The sequence below is a fragment of the Lytechinus variegatus genome, chromosome 4, assembly GCF_018143015.1.
Source record: "Lytechinus variegatus isolate NC3 chromosome 4, Lvar_3.0, whole genome shotgun sequence".
Classification (NCBI taxonomy): Eukaryota; Metazoa; Echinodermata; class Echinoidea; order Temnopleuroida; family Toxopneustidae; genus Lytechinus; species Lytechinus variegatus.
The window spans coordinates 60,393,618-60,419,835 of NC_054743.1; the positions used below are offsets into that span (position 1 = coordinate 60,393,618).

The 26,218-nt window shown below is 37.9% G+C and overlaps 1 protein-coding gene across 1 annotated transcript in view; it reads left to right on the plus strand.

The window, feature by feature from the left end:
• The window catches only part of LOC121414431 (putative glutamate synthase [NADPH]), a 64,763-nt gene that overhangs the window by 25,207 nt on the left and 13,338 nt on the right, over window positions 1-26,218 (plus strand). Inside the window, exons 9-23 of the mRNA XM_041607606.1 lie at window positions 511-622; window positions 1,289-1,566; window positions 2,872-3,032; window positions 4,629-4,779; window positions 5,062-5,196; window positions 5,948-6,108; window positions 6,755-7,061; window positions 7,819-7,929; window positions 19,847-20,044; window positions 21,896-22,068; window positions 22,664-22,880; window positions 23,680-23,880; window positions 24,352-24,532; window positions 25,185-25,318; window positions 26,042-26,158. Of these exons, the coding sequence (XP_041463540.1) occupies window positions 511-622; window positions 1,289-1,566; window positions 2,872-3,032; window positions 4,629-4,779; window positions 5,062-5,196; window positions 5,948-6,108; window positions 6,755-7,061; window positions 7,819-7,929; window positions 19,847-20,044; window positions 21,896-22,068; window positions 22,664-22,880; window positions 23,680-23,880; window positions 24,352-24,532; window positions 25,185-25,318; window positions 26,042-26,158 (2,637 nt within the window). The remainder of the gene's footprint in view (window positions 1-510; window positions 623-1,288; window positions 1,567-2,871; window positions 3,033-4,628; window positions 4,780-5,061; window positions 5,197-5,947; window positions 6,109-6,754; window positions 7,062-7,818; window positions 7,930-19,846; window positions 20,045-21,895; window positions 22,069-22,663; window positions 22,881-23,679; window positions 23,881-24,351; window positions 24,533-25,184; window positions 25,319-26,041; window positions 26,159-26,218) is intronic.

Here is a 26,218-nt window from a genome sequence, read left to right on the forward strand (position 1 = left end):
GTCCAGTGTCCATTTCATAAAGCTGTTTGTAAGTTAAGAGCGACTTAAAGAATGACTGGTTATCCTTTCTTTCTTATGAGCTAAACCATTGCCAATGAATATACTATTTACCATAAGAAAGGATCACGAGTCCTTCTTAAAGTCACTTTAACTTACACCCACCTGGGCCCTTTTCATAAGGAGTTGCGACTGTTGTAACTTTGCCATTATGGCAACTACCATGGCAACAGGGCTCAACACCCAATCAATGGTATTTGCCCAAATGGCAAAGTTACAACATTTGCAACTCTTTATGGAACGGGCCCCTGGTTTGGAGTTGTGGTTTTACTCTGGATAGCCAATTGTGGCACAAATGCATTTACTGAAAGTATATTTTAGGATTAGCTTTTTTATACCACTGTCAATGGGGGATAAGACACAGTGTTGCATGTTTTGTTCGCTGCTCCCTCAAGTACTTAAGTTTCTGCTGTTTCCATTTCACAATTAAGTCTTTCTTGCTCTTATGTCTAGGCTGTAATGACCATGGTACCAGAAGCCTGGCACAAGGACACGATGATGAGTGAGGAGAAAAGGAACTTCTACCGCTGGGCTTCGTTTGCGATGGAAGCATGGGATGGACCAGGTAAATAGAGAAGAGGAGAGACTCTTCAATCTTGATTGTATAATATTTTAATCTGCATGCTATCAAATCGAATCAATGCTATCAAACAACATTTTTTATTTGTTTTGAGTGTGAGAGATGAGTTGCCTTGATGATAACATTCTGTTCTTATATAGCACTTAACAAGGTCTTTATTACAAAGTGCTTTACAGATATTACATTACTCGATATCATATTCTAGCTTGCCATCTCACATTTAGGAACTTTCTCCATTCCCTGAGGAGTATTCCATCAAGAGACATCGGATTTCGCATTTTATCTGGCTCCCCATGCCCGCGGGGAGAATGTAAACATTTTTGTGCTTTTGATGTGACCTTGTGCTTGTACCCTGAAAAGGGATTTTTAATAGAACTATGGTGGGAAAAGCTCAAATAATGTCACAAAAAATGATGACGAAGATGGTGATGATGACGATGATGATAACTAATGATCGATCAGAGTAAGCCGCATTGAGGGGGGGGGTGGAGTTGGTCGGCCTTTCCCCCCCACCCCCAATAAAGTTTGTACAGCAGCATGTGGGTGAGGGCCACCTCCCCTTCCCCTCCCCCCTCAAATTAAAGTGACACATCTCAAGAAATCAGTCTCCATGTGCTATACTGTTTTGTGTATTCAATTTTATTTCATCAGCTCTGTTCACATTCGCCGATGGCCGCTACGTTGGCGCCATCCTGGACCGGAATGGCCTCCGACCCTCCCGCTACTACATCACCAAGTCCGGCTTCATGGTCATGGCCAGTGAGGTGGGCGTGTGGAATCTTGCCCCGGAGGACACCCAATCCAAGAGCCGTCTCAAGCCAGGCAGGATGCTGCTGGTCGATACGGAGCTTGGAGAGGTCATCAACGATGTCGACATCAAGCATCACATCGCCACCCTGAGACCTGTGAAACAGTGGATGGATGAACAGGTTTGTCTTTCTTTGTTGTTCTCTTTAACCCTTTGTGTACTGAACTTTGTTATTCCCTTAGGCTTTGTACAGGGAACATCCAGATCTGCAGGCAACAAGTTAACAAACATCTAGTACCTTGATAGAGCAGGGGATGAGTCATGAAGCCATTTGCAAAGTTGCACACAATGTTGTGTCTGAGTATGACTGGTGACCCTTTCTTGTGCAGACTTCTCACTGTTTTTAACATAATGGGAGTGCAAATCTTATACATGGAGCTCTGGTCAAATATTGAATGTACCATTCTGATGGATCTTAAAAATGAGAATTTGTCTCTTTAAATGACTGCATTTTATCCGTAGCTGTCAGGAATGAAAGAGATTATATGGTTCCTGTGGTCCGGTGATAAGAGCATTGGACTCAAAATCGCAAGGTTGTGAGTTTGAATCCCCACTCTGCCATTGTCTCCATATTGATGAAAAGGCCTGAGAGTAATATCTGTCATCTGTAAGGTCAGCCACTATGACTGATTATCCTAGACGTACAATGTTTCCGAGGTAAATGATGATATACCAGCTTGGCATTCACCAGCAAAATGCTGTCCTGCCAAGTTCCTACGAGAGTTACCTAACAGAAACAGAAAGAGAAATGGTCACTAGTCATGTGTGAAGGTGTGCATAACTTTCATGAACAGCTTCATGAAACATCCACCTGGATGGGCCCTGTAAATATTGAAATTTACAGTTTCTGTTTCTGTTATCGTAACTCCTAAAGGAACTCGGCAGGACAGCTTTCTGCTGGTATAACCCATTGCATAGGAAACATGTCTAAGTCAATCATGGCTGCATATTGGCTGACCTTTTAGACAACAAAAATTACTCTCGGGTCTTTTTATCAAAGTGGAGACAATTGCAAAGGGGGAATTCAAACTCACAACCTTGCAATTGTTAGTCCAACCCTCTAACCCCTAGACCACATGACCCAAATTTGATTTTTTTATCTTTTTTTTAAATCTTGCCCAAATATGTGGTTTTAATCTGTGGTGTGAAACCATGACTAATGCCACTTTTATGGCTTACCGGTATATTGGTATGGTATCTATTATACCCTACCCTGAGTATTACCCTTTTGAGCTAACAATTTAGGTTCCCTAGCAGAGTTATGCTTTCAAAATCGCTGGTTATTCTTTTTGTTTTAGTTAGCCGGCAGTTAATTTGGAATGTGAACTTTTCAAGTTTTCCCAAACAATGAAAGAAAAATCTTTAATGTCCTTGACCTGTGCATTAATCACAAGATCTTCACCTTGCCTTCCCCTTTTACCCACAGTCCGTCACCCTGGACGACTTCTACAAGGCCCACATGGAGACCAGGGGCGAAGAGCCAGAGATCGGTCCTCTGGTCCCGGTCCAGTCCGACCATCGTTTGGCCATGTTTGGCTATAGCGTGGAGCACATCAACCTGCTTCTCGTTCCAATGGTGAAGAACAAGTAAGCGAGCTTCAAGAACTACTGTACCCTCCCCCTGACTTGCTGTTAGCGTGTCGTCATAGGTTCAGGTCCACAAACTCCAAGTCTGGGCCTGTCCAGGATAACCCTACAAGATTACAGATTTCTTTTTTCTCTCCTCTTCCCTTCTTTACCCTTTTTGTGTTGTTGTTGTTTGTGGGTGTGTGTTGATTTTCACTGCATCTTTTGTGACATGTAAGGTCTGGATTCACATATTTTGGGGTTTGCAATCACAGTTTATGCAGCTTTGAAATTCATGTTAAGATTATGCTTGATTTTAGTGCGTAAGTTGAGAAAGAATTATGTTTAGAGTTTAGACCTGTGCTCCAGTAAGGATCATTGTAGGTTTTATTTGGAAGAATTTAAATGGTCCGGATCAGTCTGCTGCATTCACTAGTCTCCAACCATGTGTAATAGGTAAACCTGGGGCCTGTAACACAAAGCTTAGAAATCATTGTAGAACCCCCTAACCTTTGTGTTTAAACGGACCCTGGTAGATCGACACTTCCAAAAACATAAATTCTTCGAATTCATGCTTTGAACAACACATTGGTTGTCTAGCATAGCCTTGATATGATAGATTCTGGAGCCTCATTTAGGGGGATATATTGCAATGCCATTTGGTTTGAGCACAAGTTTTTATTGAGGGGATATTTTTTGTAGCAGGTTAACTTTTCAAGAATAGCATTATGTTGACATTTTAGGGGAGCATTTCATGAAAGGACTTGCCAAAGGTTTTATTGGACAAGTCCTGAATTATTTGACAGTTGCCGTGGTAACTGAGATACGTGGCCAATAAAAATAAAGGAAAGTTGTCAGATCTGACAGGTTGTTGGACAGAAATGTTAATGAAATGCTCCTCTGATCCCAATGAAATCATTACAGGAGCATGTGTCATACATCCTTTAATTTCAGAAATGAGAAACTGACAAAATAAGCTAAAGAAACAGGAAAATGGATAAGAGGAGAGCATGGGTTTGTTGCACAACATACTTTGTATATGATTTTGACCCTCATGTTTTTTGCAGGTAAAATATCAAAATCTTATTACACTTTGAATGCTTTCTTTATTAAAGTTGTAATTTTTTGCATTTTGCTACACAGCAGCTATTTGTTATTTTAAATACAATGTAACATTATCACAGGGAACTAGTGAAGAGTTAGCTCTTAGGTTGAAGGAATGACCTTGACAGTGGTAAGTAAAGTGCTCTGGGTTTCTGAGAATCTTCGCCCACGGTGGGCTTTTAAAAAGACAATATGGTTCCAGAAGTCAAAAGATAAACTTGTTGACTCCTCAGTTCTATAACTCTTTGTGCAGACACGATCTGGTTCCAGGAGGCAACAGATTGATTCATCAATTCCGTAATTCCCATTGGCTTTGCACAGAGACCATTTTGTTCCAGATTGAAACAGACTGACTTGTTGACTCCGAAATTCTTCATAAACTCCTATTGGCTTTGTGCATAGGCGATCTGGTCCCAGAAGCCAAAGGGTCTCTTGCCACAGGGAACCATTGTAGTGTATACCCCTGTTTATCATGAAAGTAATTTTTTATTCCTCACATCTCTTCCAAACCAGGAAAGAGCCCCTAGGTTCGATGGGTAACGATGCTCCTCTTGCCTGCTTGTCTCAGCGTAATCCACTGGTCTTTGAGTACTTCAAGCAACTCTTCGCCCAGGTCACCAACCCACCCATTGACCCCATCAGGGAAAGCATTGTCATGTCATTGGTAAGAGACATATCTTCCTCATTACCTTGGAACCTCTGGATCAGTTCATGATTTTCACCAGCCATTGGTTATAAGTTACCAAAATCCTTGCGTATGAGTGGGTCAGAGCAAATTTTTCAGTGGAAAATCACTATTTTTTTTGTTATAAATAGTCCCCAGATCCAATAAAGACAGTTTCATTCAAATATTATTTTTAACTTGGAAGGCGAGCAATGGCACGATTATAAGATGGCGCCCCTATTTTACTTATTGAAATTGTTTTAAATCTCTTTTCATTACTAGGCATGTCCCATCGGCCCTGAAGACAACATCCTAGAGCCAAGTGAGAAGCAGTGCAACCGTCTGTTCTTGGATGCTCCGATCTTGACCCTTCATGACCTCGAGATCATCAAAGACACGTCTCTTCGTACATGGAAGGTAAATGTTTCGGATTTGTGGTTGTGGCCTTCCATTTGAATAGGTGTTCAAGAGCTTGGTTCCCTTGGATATCATGAAAGACACAATCCCTTCACATCTCTTGGGCTTTTCATTAGGTTGTGGAAAGGTCTTTTGGTGATACTGATTGGACCTGCCATTTTGTTTAGACCATAGAAACATACTGAAAAGAAATTTATCATTTTACCTGTATATGTACCAGTGTTTATACTATAAATGCAGTTTTATAAACTTTTCAAATCGGGTTATTTCTTGGAAGCAAGAAGAACTCCCTCTTGTTACCTGGAATATTTTTAGATTTTTCATCCAAGCTATTTGATTGTTGACTTGCGTATGCTGCAGGCTCCAATGGGGGGGGGCATCCTGTGCCCTTGCCCTTTAGAGAGACATAATTTTTTTTTCAATGTACATGTAAATGTGCCATTTTTACCCAAGTGGGTCCCCTATGAAAGTGGAGGGGGGGGGGGGGCTTGTCAAATTTCCCACAGACGAAATGACCTTCAGAGTTAGATGAAAACTTTTTTTGTTCTGCTTGTCAAATTTTTATTGGAAAATGTGCCCCCCCCTTTGGAAAATCCGCCCCTTGTTTGCATAGATACTACTATTAGCATTGTTGCTGTTAATTGGTTTATCATAATTATACTTATTATATTTATAATTTATATTTATATATTTATTATTATAATTATATTATTAATTGGTTTATCATAATTATACTCTTCAATATTTATAGACCAAGACCATTGATACCACATTCCCAGTAGAAGCGGGATTTGCAGGACTTGTTCCAGCCATAGACCGGATCTGTGCCGAGTGTTCTGAAGCAGCAGACCAGGGCTACACTCTGTTGGTCTTGTCTGACAGAGCTGCCGGTCCAGAAAGAGTGCCAGTCAGGTACATTCAGATGTTTCACGAAAGTTGTCATTATTGACTATTTACTAAATTGTCATCTCTGAATGGCAGTGAAATAAATGGTTTTGACTGCTAAAAAGCACAAGTCTTTGACTGTTTATTACTGTAATGGTAGCTTGATATTTTAGAATGGCAATTTGTTGGTGCTGAAAAGCTTTAGGCAATAGCTTCAAGAATGAGCAATTATTAGACTTGCTATCATTTATAAGCCATTACTACAGGTAGGTACATGTACATGTATTAAACATTAGTCTTGCAATTAATTGCAAATTTTGCAATCAAATTGTGATTTTGCAACTTAGCCGGGAAAGTTTCTTGCAAGAGTATAAAGTTTAAATTGATTTTCTGTGGTTTTAAAATTGATCTATCATTTGTAAATTCCAATGAAATTATTTATTGCATTTTGCAACATCTTTTTTGTGCTGTGAACTTCTGAGAAATGTTACCAACACCCCTGTATTCAGACAGTGATAGATCCCTAAATATGCAAATTACTGACCAATAACCACTCACATGCTAATGGTTTGTGGTACAATTACTAAATTGATCATGGGAACATCAACATCCTTTCATGTATCATAATTTCCAAATGTAATTGGAATAAATATCCAATCTGCTCATTTCCCAGCTCTCTGCTATCCTTGGGAGCAACCCACCACCACCTGATCAAGACTCGACAACGTCTCCATGTCGGTCTCATCGTCGAGACCGGGGAGGCCCGTGAAATGCACCACCTCTGCCTCCTGCTGGGATATGGTGCTGATGCCATCTGTCCCTACCTCTTGTATGAGTGTCTGATCAGCCTCCACGAGCAGAGTCTTCTTGGAGTGGACTTCGGGATCAAGGAGATTCAGAAGCGGGTCATTGCAGCAACGGAGAAGGGCATCTCTAAGGTGATGGCCAAGATGGGTATCTCCCTTCTACAGAGCTACAAGGTGACATTGCAGCTAGGATTATCAAGAGGTTATCAATACATTTATCAATGAAAATGTTCTTTAGAGTAAGAATTAAGGTAAAGAGTAAAAACTAGTCTGGAGATTGGATTCGTCAACGAGACATTGGGTATCAGAAAAAGGCATCACAAAGGTGATTGCCCAAATTTGTATCTCCCTTCTACAGAACAACAAGGTATTAAAGACTGCTTCTACAATTACTCAAAGATTTATTGTGTGAATATTTCAGTTCTCGGCGAAAGGGTAAATGTATAGTCTGAAGGTTTGATTCTGAAAACGTCACCAGGTAATTTCAGCAATAGACAAAGGCATCTCTAAGGGTATGGCTGAGACTGATACTACGATTACTCTGTAGCCAGAGGGTTTTTATGTGAATGACGTTAATTCTTTGTGGAAGGGTACAGATTAAGTCTTTAAGATTTGTCATCAGGTCATTACAGCAATGGAGAAGGCATCTCTAAGGTGCTGGTTAGATGGGCATCCCTCTCCTCTGAAGTTACAATTGAGAGCGCTACTAGAGTGAAAGAGTTATTATAATGAAATCTTTTCTGTGTAAAATGGTTTCAAGGATTCTCTTTAAGATGAAACTTAGCAGATGGTTTTAATGTGATTTAGTGATGGACCATGTACTATTAGAATTTCAATTTTGTATTTTAATGAATGATTATTTGCTTGTGAAAAAATAAAGTTGATATTAACACCAAGTTCCATTCTTTTTGTTCTCATAATCTCTTTATAGGGAGCTCAAATCTTTGAAGCAGTGGGTCTTTCTCAGGAGGTGATTGAAAAATGTTTTGTTGGGACAGCATCTAGGCTTGGAGGGGCTACCTTTGAGATCCTAGCAGAAGAGGTGAGGAAATACATGTATACAAAAATAAAAATTATCACATTAATAGCATGTGGTAAGCATGCTCTTCCACATGGGCGTTAAAGGGGAATGAAACCTTTGGAACAAATAGGGTTGTGTAGAAAAATAAAAATCAAAGAATAAGAATAAAGAAAGTTTGAGAAAAATCGGACAATAAATGAGAAAGTTATGAGCACTTAAATATTGCAATCACTTATGCTATGGAGATCCTTTCATTGGCAATGCGACAAGGATGTGTGATGTCACTGATGAACAACTTTCCTTTTGGTGGACTATAAAATACCCTCAAAATGTCTCTTTGCTTTTTCTTATGATGATACAAACTCTTTATCCATGATGTATTTTAAAAAAATATGTATTACATGCCCTCATGTAGAAAGAACACATGATCTCTGGATAGATGTGATAAAAGAGGCAATTCAAGTGAAATATATACTAAAGTAATGGGGAGAGTTGTTCATCAGTGACATCACACATCCTTGTCGCATTGCCAATGGGAGGATCTCCATAGCATTAGTGATTGCAATATTTAAATGCTCATAACTTTCTCATTTATTGTCCGATTTTTCTCAAACTTTTGTTGATCTGTTTCTTTGATTTTTCTGTTTTCACACAAGCTATCTTGTTCCAATGGTTTCATTCTCCATTAAAGGTTCAACAGTTTAGCGGATTTACCTTTCTTTTTTTTGGGGGGGAGGGGGTGATTTTCACATTGATTCATCTGATTGTAGCTTGCCTCTGTACAATATTGTGTGAGCTCTTTTCATTATTCAGCTTTTTTCCGATACTCTTCAGGTTTTTCATCTCTTTATTTGGGACCACTCACACCTCTGTCTTCACCAGGGCCCCATTTTATAAGAAGTTGCTGTGATAGCTACCCTTGCTGGGATGTCAACTTTCATTGAAAGGGCCAATTAGGAAGCACTGTTTTCACTGTTATCATGGTAGATGAAATTTTAGCAAGACTTGCTATCATAGCAACTTTTTATGTATTTCGCTGGGCTGGCTGGATTTCTTAGTAAACAAAGCCTTCAATGTCTTACTTATTTGCCACAACTTTGCTTTGCCAAGCTCCCAACTCATGAAAAATTTTTTTTCTTTTAAAATAATTTTATTGCTAAAAAAATCACATGAAATAGTTACATAAAATGTAAACAATGTCAAACAAAGCATGAAATATTTTCTTCAACAATACTGTTTTCAAAACTACACAAATTCTTACTTTTACAATGCTTCTCTATTTCTAAACGATTACAAATCAACCTTTTGAATAAACAAAGTACAGTCCGACCTCTCTTATCCGGCCTCCCCTTATCCGGATCTCTCTATTATCCGGACGCACACTTGCCGAGATTTTTTTTTTTTTTTAATCTAGTACAGGTACGTGAGGAAATGAGATTTCAATCTAAACTCAATCCTATACATAAACCCACTCTGATTACATATATTTCCAAACATAGTCACCCTACACCAAACATATTTTTCATGAAAATATCTCACCCAAATCACCAAAAGAACTTTAGGAATGATAATTTCCAGTAAATCAGGGTGCAGCGCAAACATTTCATCACGTTTCTCTTTTTGCTTCGCGGGAAAGTCTTGCTAGCTAACTTTAGGCCTCAATACGGACAGCGCCATCTATCATGTTTGAGCCTACAGTCAGTGGAACAATGGCTGACATTGCGAAGCTGCGATACCCGCCGCGATGATCTAATTTTAAAACTTGGTTTCATCGAGTCATTCACTTTCTTTCGAAGTATTCTCGATGTATACCTCAGTCATTTTAGCAGGTAAATTATCCAAGAGTTTTGGCCATCGATCGATTTCATTTCAATAAAAAACACTGCCTATAATTTGCACTGACTCTGCAGTGAATATTGTCTTTACCGTACGCCCACTACAATAGTGCAGTGTAGCTACCGCCGGTGGCCTGGGGAGGCAGCCGGCAGCGCAGCTGCGTGTATTTAATATTGGGTCTCCCAGATCCGGATAAATCCCTTATCCGGATTGGTGCTGGTCCCAACGTGTCCGGATAAGAGAGGTCGGACTGTGTTCCAAAATCATGAATTCTACAACTCTGACTTTCTGTTCGAATAAAAATGGAATAAATAGTAACCTTGCATACATGATTAGAATATTCAAAACTCTATGCTTTTTGTTCTTAACTCATATCCTTTTATCAGAGTAGCAACATTAAAATCAAAAGTAATGCCTACAACTTTATACACAATGCTACTAAATTGTTTCCAGAATAATTGTTTTTTTTACAAGTCACAATTAAATGAACGCTGTCTTGAATTTCATTGTCATGTGAACATAAAGGATTATCTATTAACTTCCGTTTATACAAATTACATGTATATCTATGAGGTAAAATAAAAAATTAAACTCTGTTATTCTATTTTCTTTGATAGTTTGTAAATTAAATAACCATACAGATTTCCAATCAATCTCTTCTTGTAAAATATTTCCCATCTTTCTTCAGCTTTAGGCTTAACCCTATCTAGGCCGGGGGGGGGGGGCCTCGGAGGCCCCCCCCCTCAACGAATCGTGCGATATTTTCGCCGTGCGAATTTTTTTGACCGCGCCGCTCGCTGAGTTTTTACTTTCAAGTCTTGCGCAACTTTTGAGACCAATTTTGCGTCACCCGGGTATGTGGTTCCGAAATTACGCAACATTATGTAAGTGCATGTCAGACCGAAAATTGCTCAAAAACGTGATTTCGTGTACAAAGTCAATGCAAATTGTGTTTTCAACCAAATTTCATAAATGTATGATTATTTTTAGTTTTGCTAGTCTAAATGTATTCATTTTATGCTTTTTATGATCACAGAAGAGTCCCCAACAAATTTCATTGAAAAAAACAATGAAAAACAAAAGGTCAAAAAACAAAGAAATACATAAGAAATTGCAAAAAACAATATAATACATAAGAAAATGATTTGATATCACATTTTTTTTCATGTACTCTTGCTTAGGACACCACAAAGAGTTTCTATACCAAAAATTAGTACATTTGGAGCTTTATTTAGGGAGTTAGAGGAAAAAGTATGATTTCGCATACTAATTACGCATAAATTAGCATAATCACTTAATAGCAATTTGCATGAAATAAATTACTATACAATCTTGTAGATTATGTCCCAGGCAACCCGTGTGCCAATTTTCGGCGCGATCGCGCGGTCGACGGCCGAGATCTTAGGGGGGGCCTGGGAGGCCCCCCCCCGGCCATAGGAACTCCCAAAATACCCCGGCCTAGATAGGGTTAATACTTATCTTATTCAAAATCATGGTGTAAAATAACTTTGAACCTCTTTTCCTATTTACATTCATCAAAACATTCTGTGTATTATCTTCACTTTAAGGTTGCAGAATCTCAAAAAGTAACTCAAACTTACATTCCTTTTCCAAACATTTGGTATGGCATTCATTACAATGTTATACTCCTGAAAAAGACTTGCATACTTTTTTCAAATAAAACTTCTATTTCCTTTAATGATTTGAATTTGGAATCTAAAATAATGTCTTTTACCTTAAGAATTCCAATATCGAACCATCTTTTAAAAAACAATACATTTCCATTGCGATCTTTTATTTTCGAATTGAACCACAAATTTTCCTTCTCGATCTGGATATTCTGAAAACCTGATTTATCTTGAACAGTTTGCTTAAAATCAAACCAAGCGTAAATGATCGCTTTATAATAATATGGCATTTTTATTTTTTCTACATGTAATATATGTTCTTTTTTCTGTACAATTACCATGTAATACAAAATCAAATCCTCCATATTGAGAAATATAACTGTCAATAATTGTACTAAATTTCGATTCTTTGTTATTATAGTAATACAAAATCCATTTCAATAATAAAAAAAACTCATGAAGTTGAGATAAGTAAAAATAGTTGCAGTAAACACTGATTTCACAAGAAAGTCTGTAAAGTTAAGATTAAATGTAACAAGAGCACCATGGATCAAGATCTGGTATGAAAGAAACTTAAACTAAACTTTGTTATTGAATGATGAAATCTGAGCTTAAAAAGAATCACACTGTAGATTGCCAACACAGATAAGCATATGTGGGACAGTGCATTATCATTGCTTGAAAGAATGCCTGATAATTTGACTTGAATGTTTATTTTGCTAATTTCTACCATTTGCATAGATTCTTCTAGAATCCTTTGGCATATATTTTTTATTCAGACAAACAGACACTTGGATGGTCATTCTATTGGATTCTAGTGAACGCATTTTGCAATTGTCACCACGACTGGAATTTATCATTAAAACATTATACAAAAAATGTATGAATCTACTTTGTGATTGATTTGGATAGAAATAGACAAGAACTTTGGAGACAATGAATGCCAATAAAAATATGTAAAAAGTTTGAGCTAGTTTTATTTGGTGGAGCTAGTTTGCTTTCAATTTCAAACCAATTTAGTTTAATTGGATTTCATTTTGCATCAATTTAAATGACATCGAATTATATTTGACAGATCAAATTTAACTACTCACTATGGACATTATATTTAATACAACATATTAAATTACAACATGTACCTGTATGTGGCATTTTAAAAGATGTTACATGTATGTGGGGATTAACAATGGCCATTGACCTAAAAAGGTCAATCCTCAAATTGAGCACATGTCAAAAGAAAATAAATAACATATAAACCGAAAAGATAAAACTAACAACACAAAGATATGACACACATACTACACTAATGAATTAACAAATGAAATTTCACTTCCATTGGATGGCATAATTTACATGCATTCTTTTTTTTTTTTTACAAGATTAGAAAGGGGTTTTAGTGATAATTTGTACATCCTTACAATAAGGCGGTGTACTTGCTGACAAGTACACCGCCAAAATGACATTTAAAAAACAAACTTTATATATGTCTTTTGGCCATGTGAAGAAGACCTCAAATATATCTGAAAAACCATGTCCCCTTTACATTCATGCGTTCATATTGTGCAAGAAATGAATATTTCACATTTTTATCAATATTTTTATGTTAATACGTACAAGCATGAACTACAGTGTACAAACTGAATGGTATGCATGTAGTGTATATCTGAAAAAACAATCCTTTACATTCATGTACATCTAGTGAATGCATTCATTATTACATACAATTATCAAAACCGGACAACTTGATAAGTAGGGGAAGGCGGGGTAAGTTGTGACACTTTTGCATTTTGCATGTTAGAATTGATATGACTAATAATATTGTAGTATTAGAAAATAGTGCCTTGCCTTTAACGATTCTTGGGAAATATTTTTCACCTATAACTTTCTACCCCCACACTGAAAGTCATTGTGACCTTTAAAAAAACTATATCAAATGACTCAACTTGCCCCTTCTGTGGGGTAAATTGTGCAACCTTCTGGCATAAGTTGAGCCACAAAAACTATGTATGTGGGAAGAACAGGCAGGTCGATTTTTTATTTAAATTTTTTTCACTTGCTAATTCTCTATAAATACTAACATCCTCTAAAAGTAAAAGAACTGTCATGTGAATTTGCTTCGTTCTGCCTGCATATCATTGGATTTTAAGGTTTGTTTGTTTTGTTATTATATATTACCATAAAAATTACCATGGCTCAACTTGCCCCATGTTGGCTGGCACAAATTACCTCAGTCCGAACTTAATGCGATAATTTTACATCCACACATTTCTTATGCATCCATCATGTAAAAGACTATGACAAGAATGAGCACCCATACCTGGACAAACTCAAGCAGAAGCTCATTGCATTCAAGGAATTCATCCTAACTGGTACCCATTTACTTCTCCTGGGTCGAGTGCCGCACAATGTGTATATATTTCTTGTGAAAGGAAAAAGTGCCATGGTTTGCATTGAACCCACAACCCTCTTTTTCAAAGTCCGGAGACTTTTAATCCACTTGGCCACAATCTGCAAGCCTTTTGTTATTTCTTCATATTACACACAAAATTTCCCAAAATCATATAAAATTGCTCTAATAATGTAGAAAATGTAATTTATACCTCGGTCACATTTGCTCTACGGCGATCATACGGCTAATGAAAAAAACAGCCATTTTATTCTTTATCCAACCTAAGATAGAAAAATGTTAAAACGGCTGACTTGCCGTACAGCTGCTGTAGAGCAAATGTGACCGAGGTATTAGCATCATGTACAGATAAAGACAAAGAAAGGCCAATGGCATTGCAAGACTACTATACCTCCTTTAGTAAAATGTATAATTCATTTCAATTAATGTTCTCAACACAAAAAAGGTATACACATAGGCCTATATATATATGATATAATATAGACATTATAATATTTAACAAAAATTTCAGCAGAAAAAAAAAAGGAAAGAATTACCTACATGTAACAACCCATACGTACAAACAAATCAGATTATAATGAAGTCTAAAATGAAGAAGTACTGATGATTTCATATTATTCTTCTAAAAAACGTTTAGAGAGAGCAACTATCATTTATTTGCTTTGATAAAGCATTCCAATATTAATGGTCCATTATAAAAGATTGAATTTTGAAATAATTTGGTTCTTACTTTAGATATGTACATATATGAAATTGGCTGTCACCTGTGGTTGTATAATTATGTACATTTTGGTTTAAAACAAAATAATTACAAATTGACTAGGTAATAGATATTTATATTCATATTGAACGAGTGTGCCTAAATCACTTTTGTAAAGGTTCAGAAAATTCATGCGTACATTTATGATCTGTTTTCACGTTTAGGTCTCGCCATCTGAAAAAGTATTTTGTCTTTCTTTTTGATGTGATAATACTGCCTATGAATCACAATAATTATCTTAAGAATTAAAATGAGAACTATTATAATTACATACATGTATGTCAAGTGGCTTGAACTAGTACATGTACATATACACGTAGGGTCATTTTTGTTGACATTTGCTGATGTTGATGGTACAAGTTCAGGGAAAGTGAAAGTAGGGGCTGTTGTATGCATTTCATGGTGATCTGACTTTAATGGGCCACAAGGATCTACCATTGAGCTCAAGTTTTTATCATCAGCTAATTTCCATACAAAATCATTACATTCACACATATCTCTGACATTTCTTTGCAAAGATGCACAACAAAAAACTGGATAAGTTTTCTTTGCAATTATGGTTTGCTTTAAATCTTGGACAGTTTCAATTGGTGATGTTAATGGGGGCATTCTCTCTCCATTTTGATAGCAGTCAATTTGACCTGATAGACTCCCAACTGGAGCCAAACAGTCTAATGCTACCCAATTCCCAGTTGTCCTTTCTTTATTTTGTGTACAGAAAGCCTTTCCAGGAAGTAAATCAACATCCAAAGCAATTCTTTTAAATGAATCACCATGTACATTACCCTCCCGATAGGCAAAGAAAATGTATAATCCTTCATCACTTCTAATTACAGAGATAATTGTAACAAGTAGTGTGCAATTACCATGTTCTTTTCTTATTTTGAAAATGAATCTGTCCACTTCTACTGGTCCAATATCAGCATCTGTATCTCTTAAAGTGTATAAAGGGTCTCTTAATCCATACTGTAGTGTGATTAGTGTACTGTTACATGGATATGGGAAGTGAAAAAGTACACTATCTCCTTCTAAAACAGTCTTTCTTTCGTCTTTGGATTTGCACATACATGTATCACATGTGACAAGGATAATAAGTATCAAAACGGTTACACAAATCATTTTGACCTTATACTTTATATAAATTAATCATACAACTACTGCTGATATCAATGATAGTCTGGTAAAAAGTACAAAATCCACTCTGCAGAGTGTTCAAGGTGCATAGAGAGTTTAGAAAAAAACAAGTTTTGATGGCTTCAGGAAGGCTTATTCCACAAAATGTGTCATGCATGAGCCACGGATATTTCCCCCAATTTTTAAAGATAAAATCATTCAAAGTTTGTCTAGATTATCAAAAGGAAACTTAAAATCCACAGTAAAATCCAGGCTTAATTCTTTTTATAAATGTACTTTTTATAAAGGTGTTTGAAATGAGTCAGGTCCAGTAGATTATTTTTCTCCCAAATGCAAGATATGACTTCCTTGTAGATTACATGTACTTGCAAGTTTTGTTCCGTCTTGGTGGCTTAATTGGCTTCAGGATGATGTCTTTCCCCAAAAACAAATCCACTTCTGTGTTGAATGCTGTAGTTTATATTTTGATGAACTAATTTTCTGTAGTACTCTGTAGGTGACTCTCTGTCCGTACTGATATTTGGGATGGTGTATCAACTTGATGACAGTACATGTATTTCTTGATCTCTAAAGAAAATTTGCATTGTGTGACTGTGCCATACAGCTTTGATTTGAAGAGATGCAATATGTTGTGTGGTGTCTGTAGAAATAATATGAATTACAACAAGTACATCATCATCTTTGCTGTATTTTCAATGTGATACAACATGGGTCAGTAGCGGACCGTGACCCAGAGGAGACAAAGCAAGGGGGGCACTGCATTGTCTGAACAATGCTGTGCCCCCCCCCCCCATGCTTTGTCTCCTCCGGGTCACAGTCCGCTACTGACATGGATATTAAATAGGCAAGTATTATTTCAATTTGAAAATCAGGAATGTAATACCCCTTTCATAAACCCAATTATGCGGCTAATAGCAGCATAATTTGGTCGTAAAATTGGAGGAGGACCAGAGTTATCCGCATTATTTTGATGCTGCTATTATCCGCATAATAGCAGCATCGGGACAAGATCTTGAGTTTATGAACGCATTTCTTAATAATGTGGATAATTATCCGCCTTTTTCAGGAGGGGCGCTCGTAAAAATAATGCGGCTTATTTTCGGAGTTTGTGAACGCAATTTTTATTGAATTATCCGCATTACTCTTAGGCGGCTAATTGGAGGATGGGTTTATGAAAAGGGTATAAGTCTTCCAGATTTTTCATTTGCGTTTTTATCATTCATTCAAAAGAGATAATTAGATTCATTTTAATCATCATACAATAAGATATGGATTGAAAAAATTTTAACCAAAATCTTGATTCAAATTTAGTCATTTTGTACATACCAATAATCAATACATTTATTTTTACTCTGTTTTCATATTGTATTTATATTCAAATGTTTTATGTACATGTTGGAACTCATACTCTACGTGCACATTGTAACCAGGGGTGGATCCAGGATTTTCCAGGGGGGGGCACATTTTCCCGAGGAAAAATTTCACATGCAAACAAAAGGTCTTCATTTTCAAGGGGGGGGGGCATACTTCTGTTTTAAAGACATCCTTACATGTCAGATTTTAAATGTGCCTCTCAAAAGGGGGTGTTGCATCGGCTTTGCCCCCCCCCCCTCCCTAGATTTGCCAGTGATTATAACCATTTCAAAGTGATAAACCAAACCATTAGTAACAATAATTGCAAATTAAAGCATCATGTCACATCACATTCCTGCATTTACCCATACATGTATATAGTATGTATAAAAGATAAAAGAAAACTTTAAAATTCAGTTAAATACTGCCACATGAGTAATTTATAGATTTTGATCGGCTGATGACAGAGCTTTGTCTGTATTTCCATAGGGTACAGAACTTGTGTCAAATTGTAATAAAATCATTGTATGTCTTCCCCAATAAAAAAGTACATATGACTCACAGCTTTTTCTTTAAAAGTCCTTTTGCTTGCAGTTCTCTAAATGATATGAACTTTGATATTCAAATTAGAAATTGTTTCATCCTTTCCGATATCCAGGTGATCAGCTTCTCGTTGATTCACGGTGCACATGTTTTTCTTAGAATTTTATCTGGCATCCACTGATTGGCCAAGCCTTGGTTTTTTTCCTTTCCGGGTCTCCTGACCCAAGGTTAACGATTGATCGCTACTTTGAAAGAACAGTTCTGATTGGTTTCTCGTCAGTCTACTGAGCAAAAGGCGCATGCAACCATAAGCTTGAGAGGCCATTCCAAAGGTCTTGTTTGTACAGCTGCATCCCTTTATAGTATCAAGTCAGTTGCATCGGTTAAAGTCCCCTTCCTAGTGCTGTAGCTCGGTTCCTTCAACTCGGTCCGAACCCGGCTCGTAAATCTTATCAGAATCATAGCTCGACCCGGAGAGGCCCGGTAACCCGGTCCGGCTAAAATTGATTTATGTCCATGCAAAAGTACAAAGTTTTGACCTACTTGACTCTTATCTGTGACCGACATCACCTTCTGACCTTGTTCTCAAAAGACGATACAAACCCCCAAAATATTTAATTCATTGTTTATATCATCCAGTAGTAATGTAGAGAGGAATTGAGAGTTTGAGACGATACAAGGCCAAATCGCAATTCCTCACATCACCAGTGCAGCGGTCAACAGCACAGTCTGTGCACCGCTAGTGATTTACTACGAAACATGTGCTTTGAGATGATTTTTGTGTGTGTGTGTGTGTGTGTGAAATCAAGAGGCAGATTACAAACCACATTGTTTATTACGTTATCATTCTGGTGACCCAATTTTCAAACAGGCTCTCACAGAGATTGTTTCTGTCTATCATAGGGCAGATTTTTTTCGGAGGGGTGGAGGTGGCAGAAAGAGTTAATTTCTGAGCGTATTTCATTCTTCATATTTGCTTTGAAGCAATAGAATATTTTAATCAAACTATTTTTTGTGTATGATTTATTTTTATCTGTCTTATTCTAGCCTTCAGCTACCAGTAATAATATTTTTAATAAAAATATTTTTAATAAAAAAAATGAATCAAAATACATTTTTATTTCATATTAAACTTTGACAATCGGTCCAATATCATCCTACCCCCATATCATCCATTTAGTCATCTCTCACGTTTTTTTTTTGTTTTTGTTTTTTTGCTCTTGTACACATACCCCCGCCCCCCCCCCCCCCCTTCTCTCTCTCTCCCGGTAACGGCACCCTCCTCTTCTCGTCCGTCTCGTCCACCCTCTTTAATGTATCCTTTAAATGGGAATTAAATTGTTTTGCACCCACTCCCAGCTGAGCTATTATTTTCGGATCACCGACTTTGTGGAAAATGTCAACACAACAGGGTTTTGGGGGGAGGGAGGGCTTTTATGGTTAGCAGAAAAAACTGGTATAAAAGATATCTCAATAAACCGGACAGATTATTTTACAAAAAAGAGAGAAATATTCTGCATGTCATCACAGTCATAATATCAAAAGGAAAACTTCTTGAGTTATGACCATGCCTAATGGACCAACTGGCCTTTACTTGTAAACAAATTGGACATTCTCACCCAGTGAAACCATTACTCTCAGCCAATCACATGACCAGTCAGACGATATCACATGGCAGGTACTGTGTGCATGTGCGCCGTTAGCCGGCTAGCTATATCATCTCGATCCCTCACACACAAGGCCATAACTCAGACAGGAGGTCCGATCATGATGGGGAAAAAATGAAAAAAAGGTAGGGATGGTTGGCCTTTGACCTGTCCCCTCGACCATCACACTAGGTGGATGGATTGCTTGTTAAAAATAGTTTCACAACTTTTATTGCGGTGACAAATGACACCTCAAATATTATCAAACAATCCGGGTTTATTTTCCGAAACCCAGCCCGTAAAGCTCCGAGCCGGTCAATGCCAACTAGGCAGGATTCAGCCGGGTAAACAATCCGAGCTACAGCACTACCCCTTCCCCATATAGTGCCCTTTTGCGGAACCCAGTGCTATAATCTGTGCATTCAGACACTTCCAAACTCATGATGACACTTTTTATACTGATATGAGGAGAAAAAAACGATGAGGGAATAAGATACGAATGGATTATATAGGCATCTTACAACAGCGAGACTGCTTATTGATTATTCAGTTCAAACCTTAAAAATTACAAAGTGTGAATCATCTTGAAGAGGCTTTTAGATTTTCTTCATTTCTTCCTCTTCGTTTGCAGGCTTTTGAAAGGCACAGAGTGGCATATGCTGAACTACAAGGAGATATATCTACCAATCTCGAGGGTGGATCATACCACTGGCGTGATGGTGGTGAGAAGCATGTCAACGACCCAGTCAGCATTGCCAATTTGCAAGATGCAGCACGGAACAAGAATCAGAATGCTTACACCAAGTTTGTAGAGTCACAGAAGGAATCAGTAAGTGCTTTAAATCTCAAGTAAATTGATTTGACATCAGATCTATTATTTTGAACAAAAGTCTAACATAATATATCTATATATTTCAAAAATACCTGGTGGGTGTTTTATAAAGCTGTTCGTTTTTTAAGAGCGGCTTTAACCCTAAAATGGCCGGGGGGGGGTTGAATCAACCCCCCTCCTCAACATTTTCTGCGATCAGTCTGCCACGCAAAATTTTTTGACTGCGCCACTCACAGAGTTTATACTTTAACATGTAAGTCTCACGCATCTTTTGAGACCAAATTTACGACACCCGGGTATGCGGGTCCGAAATTATGCAACATTTCGTAAGTGAATGTCAGACCAAAAATTGTTCCAAAATGTGAGTTTGTGTACAGAGTCAATGCAGATATAGTTTTTTCATCTTATTCATAAAGATATGATTATTTTTACTTTAAACAATAATAATAATAATAATTGGCATTTATATAGCACTTTATCAATCTACGAGTTATTATTACCCGGTCACTGGATTCATAGCTTTCCAAGCAGCCTCTTAGGCACAAACTTGCTAAACCAACCACAATGACCGTTGTTTCCTACCGGTACCAAATTAGCACCTGGGTGAGAGTGGCAAAGTATGGATTGACGCCTTGCCAAAGGGCGCTAGGCCATGGTGGGATTCGAACACACGAACCTCTGATTACAAGGCGAGAGTCAGAACCACTACACCACGGCGCTTCCACCAGCTGAACTCAATTGATTTTAGCATAATTATGCTTCAAAAAACTTGTGCAATAAATCTGGTGAAAAAACAAAGAAAAACAAAAGGTTGAAAAAAAAAGAAATACATAAGAAATTCATAAAACAATAAAATACATGAGAAACTGATTTCCAAAACGAAGTTTATTTCAATTGCAATTGTTAAGAATGCTACAAAGAATAATTTCACAAAAAATTAGTATTCTAGGAGCTTTATTTAGTTAATTAGAGCAAAAAGTATGATTTTATGCATAAATTAGCATAAGTAATTCATATAAAATAAAATCTCATTATTTTGGAAAATTTTACCATACAGCTTTGTAGACTACATCGCACACTACCAGCGTGCAAATTTTTTGCGGTGCTCGCTCGATCGGCGGCCGAGATCTCAGGCCACAGAACAGCCAAAAAGGCCTGGCTAGTTAGGGTTAATAATGGCTGTTAAACCTTTCTTATGCACTATGGTAGATATCGTTTACCACAAGAAAGGATCACCCATTCTTAAAGTTACTTGTAACTCACAAGCAGCTTTATGAAAGTTTGAAACAGCCCCAGGGACCCATTTTCAAGTACTATAGTTACTTCACTGTTATGGCAGCTAACATGGTAACAGTATTCAGCACCCAATCACAAGGTTTCCTAGGTAGGTACAAGCTCCTAGGGAACAGTGACCATACTTACTGTAGAGTCATAAATCTTTATGAAACAGGCCCCAGGTGGCCAGGGCCCAGTAACACAAAGGTTAGCAATTAATCACTAATTTGAAATTACAAAAACTGATTGCCTCCTTGTCAGTCTACAGACCAAAATGAACATGCAACAGTGGTCTTTAGAGGCCATTTCATGTAACAATCAATCTCTAACCTTTGTGTTATGGGGCCCAGGTCTCATCTGAAATTATGCTGGTGCTTAGAATGTTTTAGGTTGTTCCAAATTACACAAGGTCGGATGAGCAACCACAAATTAAATGTTTGAATGCTCATCCACTTGTCTTTGAACCTTGTTGTAGATGATTGTAGGGATTAACCCATGTGTGGTAAGACTCATCGGAAAGGAGACGAAGTGGTTGTAGACCAATCAATAATTTGCCTTTCTCTTTTACCTTAGGTTCGCATGTGTACCCTGAGAGGTCAGTTGGAGATGGTACCGAGCGATGAACCTCTGGACCTATCATTGGTGGAAGAAGCTGCGTCTATCGTTAAGAGGTTCAACACCGGGGCCATGAGCTTTGGCAGTCTGTCCATAGAGGCACATAGCACACTGGCGAAGGCCATGAACAGGTAAGTGGCTCTTTGCGTCATTTGCTTGACCATAAGATCAAAGGCTCAATGTTCTGATACATGATCCTAATTTCAAGAGGTACATACACTGGTATGAGCTATTTTAGTCTCTCCATAGAGACACACAGCTTATTAGCTAAGGATTGGAAGTCTTGGTTGACCTTGACTGAAGATATGGGACAGGGGGTATCCCTCGTTGTTTTATGAAGTAGAGGAGAAAGAGATAAAAGGAAGAAACAAAGAATGGTATAACATAGAGAGGTCAGAGTGTTCTAGCTCTATATTCTTCATTATTCAATTAAACAAATAATTATGTCACCTTAAAGTATCCTTATATGACTAATGGATTGTTTTAAGAATTTTGCAATTTTGGTACCTACATGTAGATTAATCATAAGTCTTGTAATTAATTGCAATGTTTTAATTGATCGCTGTCTGCTTCTTGTCCATGACATTGACTAGTGTGAATTTATTTGCTTTAGTTCAAATTGATCTATCACTTGTGAAAGTGCAATTGATTGTAAATAATTTCTTGCAATACCCTCTAAGTAGGTTTCATGCTCAGGAAGATATCCCTTCTCTCCCCCCCTTTCAGAATTGGTGCTAAGAGTAACACAGGAGAGGGTGGAGAGACAGAAGACCGTTACCTGCACACCGATGACCCAATGGACAACACCCGGTCGGCCATCAAGCAGGTAGCCTCGGGAAGGTTCGGTGTAACCAGCTCCTACCTGGCCCATTCTGATGACTTACAGATTAAGATGGCCCAAGGAGCCAAGCCTGGGGAAGGTGGGGAACTCCCAGGATATAAGGTAAGGCTTCAAGGTTAGGGTAAAGAGAACTGAAGAAGAAAGAATAAAAGACAATGTTCCTGGGCAGTTCCTTGATTTGTGGGCATCCAACTCTTCTATATGCGGGACCTTTTAAGTGACTGGTCTCCATCTTGTTTTGTAGTTTTAAGTTGATAGGATCAACTTTTAATGGTCTTAAATTATCATGGCTTGAAGAGTGAGTGAAAGAATGGAGAACAATGAAAAATGAGAGTTGGAATTTGGATGTACTAAAATTTTGATTTCTTAAAAAAATGGAAATGCCTACCTTTGATATTCCATTGACTTTGTTACAGCAAATACTGATTTTCTTGGTGTGGGAATTTGACACAGAGCAGCTGGCTCAGTAGCAATCTTCATGCATTTTGTTACTAGTACCTTCACTAGTGTACCTGGGGGGTGTTTCACAAAGATTTAAGCATGACTTAGGTCGCACTTAAATGTCGACGTGTACATGATATGCAACGCGCAATCTTATTGATCAATACGCAGTAGTGCGCGTCCTCTTGGCATGATCTGACCAATGCTGTCATGCCTTTTATACTGCACGCAACTAGACATTTAAGTGCAACTCTAAGTCATACTTAAATCTTTGTGAAACACCCCCCTGGAAAGCTGTGTTAGGGGTCCTGGGGAAGGAGTGGGCAGGTGACCCTTTCATATCGCTTTCTCTCTCCAACAATTTTTTTTTATGGGGGGCCTTCATTTGAAATTCATCTTTCTACTAGTGGATTTACCAAGAGACTACCGTTTCTTACATATTCATTCTTCTCCATCACAGGTCACTGAGGACATTGCCTCCACCCGTTACTCCATCCCTGGGGTGGGGCTGGTGTCCCCTCCCCCTCATCACGACATCTACTCCATCGAGGACCTTGCGGAGCTCATCTACAACCTCAAGTGCTCCAACCCAGAGGCTAGGATCAGTGTCAAGTTGGTGTCAGAGGTTGGCGTAGGGGTCGTCGCTGCTGGGGTAGCCAAGGTAAGTCTTGATTTGAGGAACTGATCTCCCACTTCTTTCTGACTCAAAACTCTACCTTGGTAGTAACATTTTGACATAGACGCAGGGGTCGTCGCTGAGTCCCTCTGAAGGTAGGTGACCTTGCTTTTGGGAACTGGCCTAGCACCTTATTACTCAGAGACCAAAATTTGATGATTACCAGAGAAAAATCAATTGGACTCATTATTTCATCAAGATAATGAAGTTCTGACAGTTTTAAGTTAAACTTTAAGTTCTTAGGGATAAAAACTTTAGTAAACAGAGTTTGAGTAAAATTTGCAACATGATTACACACATGTGGGCATTACCATCTATTGTACCTTATAAAAGGGTGGTGAGTCCCCATCTAATACACATGTAGGACATCTTAGCAAGATGAATCTTTGTATTGACTGATGACAACACTCTGTGTACTACACACTAAAGCTTTCTCAAATATTACATTGTTTATAGGGTAAAGCTGAACACATCACTATCTCTGGTCACGATGGAGGAACGGGAGCTAGCACATGGACAGGAATCAAACATGCTGGGTTACCATGGGAACTCGGTATAGCAGAGACTCATCAGACGTTGGTTCTAAACAATCTGAGGTCAAGGGTTGTCTTACAGACCGACGGTCAGCTGAGGACAGGTGAGTGGCTGTATAAGAGAAAAAAAACAACCCTGTATATATCATTGAGCATTTACATGAAAATGCATAAATCTCGACGATTATTCTGTTTTGTCCCAAAAGTATTTTTGCTTATTTTGATTATTCATGTACAGTGTATTCAGTCAGCATATTGTTACCTTCATCTGTTCTTCATGTTGACAAATCATATCATTATTGATCAACAAAGGATAATAATGATAATAATTACAGGGAATGTTCAGAGGTCCTGAAAACAAGAAGCACCCCAGAATGTACAAAGTATGACGGATGATAAGTACATTTGCGATTATAAACATAATCCGTTCTTCAACAAATTATTCGTATTAAAATCACAAGTTCATAGCAAAGTTTCCTGATTCGTAATTATTGACAGGTTGCAAGGAATTTTGTAGGCTGTCTAAATTAGTGAAAACCCAGACGGTCTTATTTTCGGTAAGCAAGTTTTAACAATAGCGCTGCTTACAGCATCTCTGATAAAAAGGAATTTCAAATGAGTATATTGACATTGTAGAATTGCTCCCAAAGCAAATCTTTTTTGTGCATTGGAACACCTTTAATTTTTTTTCATTGGTAAACTATTAATTTTACATGTTTGAAACCCCATTTCGAATTCTTAATTCCTGATATGCAGGTCATGATGTGGTGATAGCAGCTCTCCTTGGGGCGGATGAGTTTGCTTTCTCCACCACACCTCTGATTGTCATGGGATGCACCATGATGAGGAAATGCCATCTGAACACCTGTCCTGTGGGTGTGGCTACTCAGGTACACGAGATGGTGATGGTGGTAGTCGTAAGTGGTGGTGATGGTGGTGGTGTTGATGATGACGATGATGATGATTATGATGATGATGATGATGATGATGATGATGGAGATGATGATGATGATGATGATGATTATGATGATGATGAGGAGGAGGATGATGATGATGATGAAGATGATGATGGAGATGATGATGATGATGATGATGATGATTATCATGAGGAGGAGGAGGATGATGATGATGATGGAGATGATAGTGGTGATGGTGGTGGTGTTGGTGGCGGCAGCGGTGGTAATAAGGATGAAAGATAATGTTATTGTTGGATTTGCTGATTGTGACGGTGATCGTGATAACTGATAATGGTTGTAGTTGTCATGGCAGCTGTCATGATGGTGGTGATGATTACGATTATGGTAATAATGATGACGATGGTAGTGGTGATGGTGATGATGATAATGGCATTGGCGATAATTTTTGACAAATATAATGACAAGAATTACAAGACAGTGGTGATGATGTTAGTGATGTTAATGATGTTAAAGAAAATATTGAGAACTTACCAAACAATGGTTTATATCATTTTATTCACCCTGTGTGTGTAAATGTCCTGAATTCATTGTGTAATGAATGCTTTTGTGTAAGTAAATTGGTCAGATCATGTGATTGCTAGTACTTTTCTTTAATCATTCTTTTTTCTTAATCCTTATTCTGTATGTGTTTTGTAGGATCCTGAGTTGAGGAAGAAGTTTGATGGTCATCCAGAGCATGTAGTAAACTATTTCTTCATGCTTGCTGAGGAGATCCGTTCACACATGGCAAAGATGGGATTCAGAACCTTCCAGGTTTGTTCACATTTGACACTTATCCTTCAGTTAGGTCCCTTTGTAATGTATTTCTCTATG